Here is a 14,222-nt window from a genome sequence, read left to right as displayed (position 1 = left end):
CAAGTGCAGCTCAAGCAAAGTCATCTTTTAAATGAAGTGACTGCACAGATGAAAATTGTGGGGTTTGGGTTTTTGTTGCAGTATTGGTCCAGCTCTGCGCAGCTTTTGCTCAACTTGGTAAGTGCAAATTAAATAACAAAGTCTGTGTGGGCTGCTGCTTTTCAATGGAGGCCAGCTTGATTAGAGCCAGATCGTTTTCTTGAATCTAAATGAGACTTTCAGAAAGAGCACCGTTTTCAGAAACAAGCTGTAGAATGAACAGTCTTACTCTCCATTTTATGGAATCAGCGTGTTCTAGTAAGCTAATTTAACACAATTAATCACATGACCGTCCAAATTTGAAACATCCTATATGAAAGAAAATTTCCCTTTATAAGATGGTTACTAAAAATAATCTGTCTGGGCTTAGATAACTATCAGAACATTCATATTTATATTAATCAGAGGAAACAAATGAACTGCAATACATTTATTTTCCATAGATTTAATAGCCAACCATAACGTGTTATGGTGGATTATCATCTTGTAAAGGTGGGTAAAGTGCTTCTTATAAGAATCAACTTTAGCCAATTATAATTTGCATTTACTCCCAATTCGCCAAAAAACTAAACAGTCCTCTTAAGTGTTGCAGTTCTTGCCTTGTCCCAGGTCAGATTCTTTTGAAGGATGGAATTTTGAGAGATGATGATAAAACCAGGGACTATTTCTCTTCCTAACTTCAAATCATTTCATAAGAGTCCTGTGCTTGTCACCTTTAACACTAACACACACACACCCCCATTTAATCCTTTCATGATCATTTTAAAAAGCCAGGACATCAAAATGTCATTTTTTTCTCAAGATGAACTTAAAGGCTTTGTACCTGCTAGGACCCAAGTTCATGGCTCAGTGTTTCTGCTGCAACAGTTGATGATGTAGTTTAAAGATGTAATCAACTTTTACAAGGGAAACCACAGACCTCTGAGCTCAGGTTCTGGCAGGTAAGTAAAGTAAATCATTTTCAACTACATTCAACATTTTAGCCCCGATTTTCATAAGAGTGCATGCACAAAAGTGTACATATCTGCATGCCTAAATTAACACTCAAAATTTCTATGATTGCACATGCTGATGACCAGTTAAGTTTGATAGCCTGCATATGGAGTTCCTGCAGGTATCTGCAAATGCAGTAATTGCATATACAAAATTCACATGGTGGATCTTTATGCCAATATTCTACTTTCCTTCCCAATGCAAAACTCCTATTGACATCAGGGTCAGAGCCACACACATAGTAGAATATCAGTATTGAGATGCATTGTGAGACCGTCCAAGCAGAACTGTCCCCTCAGTCAGCTGCAGATTAATATAACCTTATGCTGTAAAATGCATGCCTGAAACAATGGATTTCACTCTGCTACTGGTTACACTGTAGACTCTTCCGGATAGCACAATGTGTGTGTGTGTGTGTGGGGGGGGGGCTGCAATAAAAATTCTGATGATAGCTTATTCTACTCACAGGGGTAGAGCTGGGAGATATTTAACAGGCTTGTGTTTTTTGTAAACCAGGGTGCTGGAAAGCGAAGAAGGGAGGAAAGGATACCTGGTCTATCCCACCAGCAAGAACCATTCTTCAAGTCAAAAGGGGAGGAAGGCATCACTAAAAGGCAGTGGGAGGAGGATTGACTACATGCTTTACACAGAAGAGGGTGTCTACCTGGAATGGAAAGTGGTGAGTTTTACAGTGAAGTGAACTGTAACTCAGAATGTAAAGTGCTTGGATGGCACACAAGGCCCTGCAGATTTGCTCATAGGGCTAAATTCAAACTCGCATCTCCAAAGGGAACTCACCATTGAGACCCTCTCTCCTGGGCGGTCTGGGACTTCTTGGAAGTAAGAGAAGGTGCCTTTGAGGTGGGGTGGAGTAAAGAGGTTAACCAGCTACTCAAGTGTTTAAGCAACCTAAGATAATGTTTGCTAAACTTCCATGAGCATGGGCTCTGTTCAAGAATGCATCAGATCTCAAAAATAGGCTCAGTTCAAATGGGTTTGATTCTAATATCTCACATAGCACCAGTGAGTACATCCTCTACTCTACCTTACTTCGTGTTTATATAGTGACTAGCATAATGGAGTTCAGTCTTGGTAGGGGCCTCTAGGGTGGTATTATTATTAGCTACAGTAATACAGATAATACTGCATACAGATTCTTAGAAAGTAGAAGGATGTTACAAAATAAAAATGGGAATTTTTTTCTCCTCCAGCCTTAAATTTGGCAGGGGTAATTTTGGGGGGGCAGAAGGTGCTTTTTCTTATGCCCTCTAGCATTACTCTCTAGTTTTTCATTTGATGGTCACCAATTTTTGAATGTTTTGTAAAATCTTATAGAATATCCTGGCCAGTGTAACACGATATGATGATAAAACAAATACACTGTACTTCCAATACACTGTGAGTCTGGGAGATCCTCAGAGTCATTTTAAACCTGCTATGTGATACTATATGCAGAGTTGATAAAGCTGCCTATTCTTAAGGCTGCCCGAAACGTCTCATTATAAGGCCACTGAGAGAGGCAGAAGGGAAAAAAAATGTGATCACGTACTTAAATATTATCATCATACATGCACACAAGGGAGCCAAATTAAGTCTGCACATAGATTTTTGTGAAATTATATAGTTGGTGCAGATAGTGGCATCCTATGATGCCCGCAGCCATATGCATAGTGCGTACCATTGGCAGTGGTGAGGAGGAGTGTCAGTGATAGCCCCGCTGCCCACTCAGGTTTGGCCTGGCAGCCCTTCAATTATGGCTTTGTGGCCAAAATTAAGTGAGCAGCATTGGGACCACAGTGCACAGGGGTTGCAACACTCCTCAGATTTTAGCCTATGGCTCCTTCGTCATGATGGAGGGGCTAAAAATTGAGTGGCATTATGACCCTGTACACGTAATGTAGGGGCTGTGGGGCCAAACCTGAGTTGTGTGGTGACACCTTATGCAGCATGTTGCAACACCAGTTTGGCCCAGCTGTACCACCCCATTTGCCCCATCATGAGAGAGAGGCAATGGAGCCAAACCTGAGTGGGAAAGGGGTGACCAGCACTGCTGCTTTGGGGCCAGCTCCTGCACTAGGGCTCCCTGCCACATGGAGCCTGCCCAGCCTCCCCCTTCTTCCAGAAGCCTGTGTCCCTCCTCAGAGATGGGAAGTGACACTGCACCTGGGCAGGCCGGGCTGCAAGGTGGGGGCTGAGTGTGGCACAGATTTGGTGGATGAAGCACTGGGATCAGCAGCTGCATTGGGGATGGCTCCACAGGGAGAGATGGTGCATAGCATGGGGAAAAATTGTGGGGGCATCCCTGGAGACCTCAGTAGTTAAAGTTGCTCCAACAGTTCCCATTAGAAGACCATGTTTTTGGTACCTTATAATTTTGCCAAACTTCAGTCAATTTGGCCTGAAATTTTCTGTGCCAGATGTCAGCCTGATTTTTTTTCCCAAAAGAATTCAAAGTTCATCTCTTTCTGAGATTGAGGTTAGGGGAAAACATACTTTGTTTTGTCCAGGTTAAAGGATTTGCATAACCATTTTATTGACAAGTGCTAGCTCCTCCATGCTTTGACGCAGGAGTTTGTAATTTGACCGTGGGGGGAAGAAGTGTTGTTAGGGTCAGGGGTGTGCCTTTTGCCATCACTGTGAACAGCTATCCAAATTATGAGCCTCTGAAAGTCTCAGTTCACAGATGCTCACAGACTCATTAAAGTTTGGCAGCTAAACTGTCTGAAGGTTCTGTCTGCACTGGGCATGCATCACCCAAGGGCTGTGGGGACTGAGCAGGACTTTCCCTGCTATTGTTCCTCCTGGCTGCTGGGGACCATTGTGACACGGGTCCAGAACTGGGAACAGGGAGACTGTCTCCTGTGCTCTGAATATCGAAATGCTCCTGCTGCTGAAGCCCGGGTAGCACAGAAGAGAAGGAGGAATCAGCTTGACTTGAATTCAGAGGGGAGAGCCTGGGATGAGGACTGGGACAAGGACAGACTGGAGGGCCAAGTGGTAGAAGGCTCTGTAATAAACTAGAGTACACTCCTCCGAATCTGGGATTGAAAACAGGATTCATGAGTATTCTTCTATGGCTAGCAAATAGCTTTGATGCCCACTGGCAAAATGTGTACCATATCTCCCTCTAGTGGCTGGACAAAGAGTTTGTCAACTTACTAGTGCTAACAAGTGTTCCTCAAATAGCAGAGGTCTTTGACATAAATTAAAAGTTCTAACCCTGCTGATATCAATATGGTTACACATGACCGAATTTGTTTTTTCCTGTGTCCTTAAAAAAAAAAAAAAAAAAATAAGTTAAATTAAAGAAGGTTGAGGTTGCTAAGCAGACAAGGTTGTCTCTACAGCCTTAAATTCAGCCACCTCATGTATATGCATTATGACAGTCTTGAATTACATGAGCACATGCTATTTTTCCCCAAACAGGATACCTGTCTCATCCAGTAGGTGTATATATATGTTACAGGTGTAACCTTTGCACTCCAGCAGACAGAACCCCACCCCCAGAGCACTGATTACACTCTCCCCTGCATCCGAAGAAGTGGGCTGTAGCCCACGAAAGCTTATGCTCTAATAAATTTGTTAGTCTCTAAGGTGCCACAAGTACTCCTGTTCTTTTTACTCTCCCCTGGAGCTTTCTGTGGCAGCTTACTCCACCTCTAGCACAGTGGAGCTACTGTCTTTGGGCCCTCTACATCCATGGAAGCAGGGAGACAGGTTTGGGGCTTAAGAAAGTAAACTGGGAGGAGATGTAGAAAATCTAAACCTGGTGCATTTTTAATACCCTGCATTGATTTTTGCACTCCCCTTTTGTTCCTTTGCAGGAAGTGGAAGAGTTCAACTTTATTACACAGTTAGCAGGTTTGACAGACCACCTGCCAGTCGCTATGCGTCTGATGGTATCTACAGGGGAAGAGGATTCTTAAAACTGACCAGCTTAGACAGAAGATTAGAAGAGGAAAGTTTCAATTTATGACCTATATCAGAGGATAGGAAAGAACTTTTCTGGTGCCACGTTAGGAAAGATGACTAGACCTGACCCAGGCTACCCCCCGCCACAACTCAACTGGCTTTCAAGTTCCTTCAAAATGTACCAGCATCGGAGGATATAAAGGGAAGAAATTGTGTGGGTTGGGGCCAATAACAAACCATTGTCACAAGTTGGTCAGGCAACAGGGCAGGGCTGTATCTCAATGCTTTCACTGTGGACCGAAAGGAACCAAGATGGAAGTCCTTATTCCTTTTGAACCAGTGCCATTCTTACTAAAACATGTTTTTATACTAATATATAGCACAATTTAGTTTGTAATCCGTCTGTGAGTTAGTGCTGCTCAATGGATTTTTGCATAATATCTTTGTAAAACTAAGCTAAAGCTTTTTTTTCCCCTCCTTTTCTTTTTCCAAGCCTGTTAATGTCGTAGTAGCATGCCTGCACCAGTAGCATGCGCCCGCATTGCATGCCACTCTAAGATAGTCATTAAGATACCATGGGGGAAAATGAGAATAGAAATGGGAATTCAAAATCTGAAACTAGCCAAAGAAAAGCATTCTGGGACTGGCTAAACATTTTCCAATCAACTTGATGGGCTTCAAAACAAAAACCTGTATCCAATTGGCAGATAAGAATCTTACTTTTTCAGAGTCCTCCATTTAAGGATTATGATTAAAAATCAGACATTAAAGTTTAGGAATTCAGTCCCACAATCCTTACTCCAATTTATATTCCCATTAAAATCAACAAGAGTTTTGCCTGAGTAACAGCTCCTGAATAGAGCACAGGATATCACTTTTACTTTGAGAAAGAATATGGTCCCCTTTTAATGCCATAGGCTTCCTTTCCCACATTTAAGGCAGTACTGATTTACAGTATACGGTAACAGAGAATATTATGGTTATTTTGAATAGATTCACGTGGTACCATTGTAATACCAGAGTCAATTCTCTGCCTTGACTGGATACAATGAATAAGGAAGGCTTTTAACAAACATGCGAGACATAGGAAAAACAAAGGAAGTGAGGATTTTGGAGAACAGATGAAGAAGGAGTGTGATTGACAAAAGACTGATTAGGACACTGATTTTCAAAGGAACAAAAAGTGGTGGCAGAATAAAGAAAGAAAAAAAGGGGAAGTGAAATGTGAAGACTTATGTAAAGGAGAAAATAATTTGTAATGTTTGGAACACAACACTGCATTCTTTGTGCCCTCAGTCTTCGAGTCTTGGCCAGTTCATTTGTATAATTTTGGTGGTGGTTTTCTCTTTCTACTGCACAAACACGTACATCAGCCCCTTTGTTAAACAGTGAGTTCTCTCTTTATTGTCCCATCCCAGTACCCTACCCTTGTCACCTTCCTACCTCCCCGACGCATGTAATTAAAAAGTGGGATTCATAACTGAGCTTCTCGGCCCTTTGTCCATGTAGGGATGTAAAATGGGGCAAAAGCAAAGGAGGGGATGGAAGCAAAGGCAAACACCACACTAAAGAAATAGGCTTCTCTTCCTAGGGAGAAGAGTATTCTACTCAAAAGGATACCTCTGGGCCCACACAATCTGCTAATTACCTGTTGCTCTTTAATCCAAGCCATTCCTCCCTAATCTTGTTCCATTTTTACAATGTTTTCCCCATTCTCTACCATAAGTATTGAATTCACATCGCATCTGGGCCCAAACATGCACCAGTTTAAACAAACAATTTTTAGCCAACCTGATACAAACATCTCTGTGAACACTTATTGTGCTTTAGTTTAAACCTGCTATAGACTTAAACTGAAATAAAACAGAAACAAGTCCATGCAGATTCTTGCATCAGTTTAACTACCTAAATTTAAAAACCAAACACTTAGTTAAACCTGTGTCACTCTGCATGCAGAGAAGCCCTTAGTGTTAATGAAAGAGACAGATCTCACTGGCTAGAGCCAGGCAGGTGCTAGCAAGTTTTCCCCTCACACAGCTCTGCCATTGCACCTCAATCTTGACCCATCACATCCCTCATTTTCCAGTCCAGGGCTCCCTTGAACACATTCTGCCTCTCACAACTGAATTGTGCCAAACTGCATGGGGGTTTGTGACAGATAACAAATGGAGACTAGAAAGAGACCAAATTTAGCACCCCTTTTGGTCTAAACAAGAACTGAAACCATGTGCCAAGAGGTAGAAGCCGAATGCACTACTTATTTCCCTCTGTAGCTTTCTCTGTATACACAGAGTGCGCGTGCACAGTTTCCTGGTTTCTTAGCTCTGCAGTTAACTCAGAACGACTTTGAAAAAATGCTTGTAATCCTATTTTCTATCTTGCTTGTATTTTATTAACCTTTTTAAAAAAAAAAAAAAAACAGTACCAATAGCAATTTGTGTACTGCCCAGCAGCTATGCTGCCATATTGCTATCAGTAGTAGAACTAAATCTGAGGTACAGTATTTTTCATAGCTTTCCTAACAATGTAAATTAGTTTGATATCAAATTCACTGAGTATCAGTTACAGTTGCTGAATTTATTGACACAATGTGGGATGTAAACAAACAATTACTGCCAAACAATGTTACGCTATTTACAGTAAAAACTAATGTCTAAATTACTTTGTTTAGTTCTGTGAAGTCATGCTGACTCTAAAACACAGGCACTTCCCTTGCCCTTTTGAGATAGGATGAGAGATCTTTTCAATTTTGAAGTAAGCAGTTTCTTAGATTTTGATGTTCTTAATTTTTCAGTGCTCTCTGTTTTTAATGGTTGATAAATGGATAGTTGTAAAACAGTCTCTATTTAAAACAAAACAAAATACACCACTAACCAATATAGTTAGTTGTTACTAATCTTATGGATCTAACTTTGCAAGAGGATGATGCTGGGAGGTACAGTATTGTGACTCCATTGTACAAATGCTCTTTGCTTTATTGCATCGATCCTGTGCCTTCTGATGCCTTGATACACTTGAGGGATTTAGAAAATGCATTTAGAAGATTGTAGAACACACACTTTGCACTCCAGAGAACAGTGCACCACGTGAAAGAGGAACAGAAACCGTATTCTCCACGCTGACTCAAAAAGAACCACTCAGACAGCCACTCTATTGGCAGAATATCCATCCAAAAAAGCCTTAGAACCCAGGTCATGTGATGGGATATTTTCATTTTCCCTTTTTTTTTTTTTTTTTTTAAATAAAATAACTACTACAGGAAATTAAGACGCAAGCAGTTCCTCTAAAATAAATTCCAGCCTGATTAAGGACAGCGTGACTAGCCCCCTTAGCAATATATAATTTACAAAGGGTTTGAGTTAAACTTTCAACAGCTACTCACCCTATTAGGCATAGGAACTTCAGGTCTCTCCAAAGAGTGGGTGATAATACTTCTTTGTGTTTAATAATGTAACATCATTGAACATCAGTGCCAGTTCTTTATGGGATGACTATGGACATTTTAGCTGAAGTATCACATAATATACACACATGCCCTGAAGCTTCTACTTTTGTTACACTCAATTCTCATTTTACAAGAGCAGGAGAATGTTCCTTAAATAAAGTATAAACTAAGGATAGCATTTTTAAAAAGGCCTAAGGGTGTTAGGTGCCCAAAAGAACAGGCTTTAGCCTTTCTGGGCTCATTCAAATCTGGTTAATCTGTGCATTATTTGTTTGCTGGCCTGGGGCTCTGAAAGGCATCACTGGACTATATACAATCAAATGAGATCCCATGCTACAGCCTGCATCAAGCACTGAGGAAGAGTGCTTGTGACATCATGGCTGAATTCCACATAGTGTAATGTTGTACTTAAGAGAGTTATATTTTGGCTAATGTATTCTGATGGAGTTGGCTTAGCATGCAGTTAGACTCAACTTAAGCAACCATTCAAGCTACCAACAAAAATGGGTTGCTCAATAAAAGGTGAATTGTACTCAATATTGGCTTCAAGAAGAGTTGCAGGTACTCTGCATCCTGCTGAACTGAGGTCACTTTGAGGAGAGGATGTTGCCGAATAAAAATTCTTTTTTACACCTCACTGCAATGTCTTGTCCCAGCAGCTGACGCAGCCAGGCCCTGACTCCTACCTGTTGGCTAAAGCATGAAGTTTTACTATGGGACCTGCAATTATTTTCCTTTAAAAAGTTGGTTTTTTTTTTAAATGGCACTTGTCCAGTGATTCAGATTAAACAGATCTGACTGTCCTCAGGTTAATATGAGCAGCTCCCAGGCCACTTTTGGTTGGCCTGAGTTCATCCCAGCTCAGAAAATTATTTTCCCCCTCTCATGCTCGGTCAAGAGGGATGAAAGGAGAGGAACGCATAGGAGTCAAGAGTGTTGAAGAATTCCTGGCTCTCCTCCATCACGACGAGGGTCACTAAAAATAGGTATTAAGATTGTCCATAATCATCTTGTTTTAAATATGACTATTAATCTTGATGTTTTTTAAATATTGTATTAATGCCGAGGTTTAGAAACCCAATATAAAAATGACTTTTTTATTTCAATGATTTTTTTTTTTTGGTATTGTATCCTTCTGGGACCTAATGTTTTTATATGGTAAGCACACACCTGACATTTTGTTATAAATGTATAAAAAACAAGAAACCAAACATGTTCATTGTTTTCTTTGCCTGTAAGAAAACCACAGTCTTACACCTGATAAAAACGAGATATTTTGGGGGGAAAATAGCTTTTTTCTTTACTGGTGCTGAAAGGAATTAATGGTTGATGCAAACAAGATAATAAAATTTCAAGGCTCAAACATTTCTCTGCAGTCCACTTATTACTTTGGTTTCAATGTGTTGGAGTCTAAAAATATTAATGCTGAAAAGAGTCTAATGCAGCTGATAAAACTATGATACAAACACATAGGAAGACATTAGATTGCAGAGCTCTTCGTGACGGGAACTAAACTACTAAAGGAAGGGAGAAATAAAGCATTAGCCCTATTTTATAGATGGAGGGATCAGTGGCACAGAGATTAAGTGACTTTCACATCATCCCCCAAGAAATCTAGGGTAGACCATAGCACTGAACCTAGATTTCTCAAGTCCCAGTCCAGTGCCTTAGTCACAAGACCATCTTCCTTCCTCTTTCTATAACAGATGCTAATTGCAAAGGAAAACTTCACAGAGCCAGTGTTTCTTGATATATAATTGTAAATCTTGGTACCTCTGTGACTTTAGTCCAATCCCTGAACTAGTTAGTATAGATTCAAAAAAAGCCTGTGCTTCGAGTCAACTCAGTTAAAATTAATCAAAAAATACATGAGTGTTCAGAGTTCAGTTTCTATTGACTCAATTCGCTTTACTAAGAAGAGAATCCACTATGGCGTTTCAGCCCTTTTTGCCCATTCCCAAAAGCACCTGAAAAGAACCCTACTAGAATGTTTTTTTCTTCTTTGATCACAGAAAAAGAAATCACTAGACTACAAGCCAATAAGAATGTGTACAGTGCATGCATTTCTTTTAATTAGCTAGGAAGGGACCTTTTCATCTTGTGAAACAGGAAATCAGAGACTGGCCCCTCCTCCCTTATTACCTCCTCGATCCTGTCCGCACCCTACTGTCACTGTTGCACCTTGGGTTGGCTGGCAGTTTGACCATTGCTGTGGTGAACCCCTGGGGTGTCAGACTTACTCCTTCTTTGACATTCTTCTTGATCTGTACCTCTTCACCACCTGCAAACTTCTCTCTTTACCAGCAGCAGTGTTAGCCCTCAGATGTTATTGTTTTGCACTGCAATAGGACCTAGAGGTCCCAATCAAGATTAGGGCCCCACTGTCACAGGCATTATGGAAACACATAGATACAATCTCTGTCCCAGACAGTTTACAATCTAATTAGTTAAAGGCTTATACAACACTTCATATGTATAAAGCACTATGACAGAATTATAGCACTGCTAAGAATTATAATTCCCTCCTTCTCCCAAGTTTTTAATTTGGTTAATTATGAGTTTATGCACAGCACCCTGAGCTTCACAGAAATGGGGTTGCTTTATGCATTTATACTCAATTAGCCTCAGTTAGCTTCTAACTGCCAGAAGCTGGGTGTGGATGACAGGAGATGGATCACTCAATGATTGCATGTTCTGTTCATTCCCTCTGAAGCACCTGGCATTGGCCACTGTCAGAAGACAGGATACTGGGTTAGATAGACCATTGGTCTGACCCAGTGTGGCCATTCTTATGTTCAATTATCTCACCACACAGGATGGGGCTGTAGAATTCTTCACAACAGTTCAGAGCACGTATTCTCTTCATTCTCATTAAGTTGAGAGCCTGCCTGAAAACTTATTTCTTGCCAACTTCAAATGGTCATTTGATTACAAAAACGGGGGCGGGGGGGTACCTCCCACTTGCAGGTTTGCTTAAGACAGACTCCTGCTGATTCTGTCCCTGTGGCAGTGTTCAAAAGTCCACTTTTAACCTCACTCATTTCCCAAATGAGCCTCTGTTATAGATTATCTCACTTACTTATATACCCCTCCACTTCCATACCCTCTCCCTCCTCTCTCTCTCATGTCAATTGGCCTTTGGTTCCCAGAACTTAGCCTCACTGGAAATGAAAACCATTGGCATCTGCTTCAGGTACACACTATTTGAAACTGGAAATGACACAAAGGATCCCTTTATATACATTACTCCTGGGGGAATTCTGCGCCAAAAAATAAAAATTCTGCACACAATATTTTAGAATTTGACAAATAAAATATGCAGAAATGACAATATAATCACGAGTTTCAATTATTTTTGGTCATTTATTTCAAAATACCTGTCAGCACGTACGTCTAACAATACAGACAACAAAAAAGATTCAGGAAATGTTTTTTGACAAATAGATTCCTTACTAGGCATATTAATACAGAACGCTGAATAATAATTCATTTAAACTACAATACAGAACCGTATTTCCCACACCCCTCAGAAGCGGTGCAAAGGCTTGGGGGAGTCAGGGGTAATGGAGGAGCTGAGGGAGAGGGAAGTAAATTGCTGGGAAGGAGCCTAGGTGTGAACTTGGAGGACTGTGGGTATTGGTGGGAAAAGTATGGAACAGGGTTGTTGGGGTTTTTTGGGGGGGGGGGGGATTGTTAGGGAGCTTTCCCCATGCTGACCCCTAGCCTCTCCCATAAAGTCAGGCACATCTGTCCCTGTCCCCGTGTTCCTGCACTCCCCATGTGTCCTTGCATCCCCTGTCCAAGTGTCTCTGCCTCCACCCCCACTCTCCCCATCCCCACATGGCCCTGCATCCCCTCCCCCATCCCTGTGTCCCTGTACCCCCTCCCCCATCCCTGTGCTCCCACCCAGCCAGTCCCCTGTCCCTATGTGTCCCTGTACCCCTCCCCCATCCCCATGTGTCTCTGTGCCCCTACTCAGCCACCCCATCCTATGTAGCTCTGCACCCCCTCCCCCATGTGGCCCTGCTCCTCCCTCCCCCTTGGCCCTGTGCCTCCACTCCCATTCAGCCCCTGCCCCAGTCTGTCCTCCCTCACTAGCCCTTATGAGCCCGTCTGACCCCACCCCCAGCACTCCATGCTGTCTCCTGATCTGGCCTGACAGGTGCTGTAAAGAGGGCAGGCTCTTTCTCTTCCCTAACTGTCCGGGAGCTGCTGCTGCTTTGGTCTATCACCACAGTGCCCTCTGGTGGGCAAAAGGCAGAACTGCAGCAACATTTCAGCAGAAGCTTTTTTTCTGCACAAAAAAATAAAAATAAGTGTGGCTCATGAATTATGCACATGTGCAGTAGTGCAGAATTCCCCCAGGAGTCATATAAAAACACTAGAGTAAAACCCCAAAGCATCACTCTCTCTAATTTATTGTGTAGCATTTTCATTGTTGCTGTAGTACAACAGTAGTTTTTACCTCCTATTTTGGCAGGTTCCTCCCCCCACACACACACACACTTTTATATAAAGACCCTCGCTCAAAAATCAGTAGAATCTGAATCTGCAAAAGGAAGAATTCTAGTTCACCCTCCATACTGTATGTGTGTAGGATGGGTGTATAATTCAGGCCAGTTCACTGCTCAGAGTGCTCACAAGCGTGTCAATTAACATTAGCTGTAGGGATAAATTTTGTGGTGTGGACGCATGCTGACTGCAAAATGGGAAATAGGACCAGACCATTTCACACAGCCCACCAAACACTCCCATAGTAAGAAAAGTTGGTTCAAATCTCTATCAGGTTAAGTAGCAAACCACCACCTAGGCTGTATCTCCTATTACAGACTTCTACAGTCATCCAGTCCCCACCGAGGAAGAGCTTTTAAAAACATTTTAAAAGTAGATACAAATGCACAACACCTAAATTAGCAGAGCTTTGCACAAAACCCGAACCGAACACAGCAAATCATGATGTAACATAGTCACGTTAATACCACCCAGTAAACTTGTAAACTCAACCTCACACTGGAAAAGCAAACAGCAGACACACGTTTGCCTCTGACACTTTTGCAAAGCATAGCAACAGGAAACGTCAGTCTGATGAGCTTTGGAGGGAACCCTAATGCATTCTTCACTGCTGTGCTGTCATTAGCATAGTGAATATTGATGTCTCTGACCACTTTTCATCTAGCTAAAAGGGAATTTGCCTCACAGATACACATGCCAAGCACTATATTAGCTAGTAATTGATACAAATCCATTTGCTTTAACTATATGAAATGCAGGGGTTATTACTAGCTTACTGCTGTATTGTGTCAGAGGAGCTGGGCTGCTTGCAAATAATGGTGAAGGATAGAAGTGTATTTCCAAAGAGGAAAAGGATTACAATTTAACCTTGTTAAACCACTGACCCATGTGAATGCCAAGCAGGATAATGTGTGCACATGGTACAGTGCAGTATGCTGACTATCGGATGAGCGTGTCCGTATCAACAAACAGCTTTAATGATTATAGAAGAGTTTGAAATTATGGACAAAATGGCAGTGACACCCCATATGGGAAAGAGAAAACTGTGAAGACTTTTTAAAATACAATGGGTAAAGGACTAAACAGTGGTTTCATGATCACAGCATAAAGTAGCAAAGTGTGTCAGTAGTTCAGGGTACAGATTTTAAAAACTGGAACTACAAATATAATGAAAACTACAAGCTATGTGCCTAACATTGCCTCAATCATTTTTGCTTTTGTGTTGTAATCCTTTCCCCCACCCTTCATCTGCTTTTGTTTAAAATTGTAAACCCTTCAGGCCCAGGAACTGTTCTCTTACAATTCTGTGCTCTATTTATAT

At 41.6% G+C, this 14,222-nt stretch overlaps 1 protein-coding gene across 1 annotated transcript in view; it reads left to right on the top strand.

The window, feature by feature from the left end:
* Positions 1-6,800, top strand: part of SMPD3 (sphingomyelin phosphodiesterase 3) — a 158,588-nt gene extending 151,788 nt beyond the window's left edge. Inside the window, exons 7-8 of the mRNA XM_029911769.1 lie at positions 1,549-1,711; positions 4,857-6,800. Coding sequence (XP_029767629.1) covers positions 1,549-1,711; positions 4,857-4,958 — 265 coding nt within the window. The 3' untranslated portion in view covers positions 4,959-6,800. The remainder of the gene's footprint in view (positions 1-1,548; positions 1,712-4,856) is intronic.
* Positions 6,801-14,222: the final 7,422 nt, after the last annotated feature.

Source organism: Terrapene carolina, unplaced genomic scaffold (assembly GCF_002925995.2).
Source record: "Terrapene carolina triunguis isolate 2854851 unplaced genomic scaffold, T_m_triunguis-2.0 Scaffold130, whole genome shotgun sequence".
In the NCBI taxonomy this organism is placed as follows: Eukaryota; Metazoa; Chordata; order Testudines; family Emydidae; genus Terrapene; species Terrapene triunguis.
Note: the sequence above shows the minus strand (reverse complement) of the source record. Positions and strands in the feature narration are given on the sequence as shown.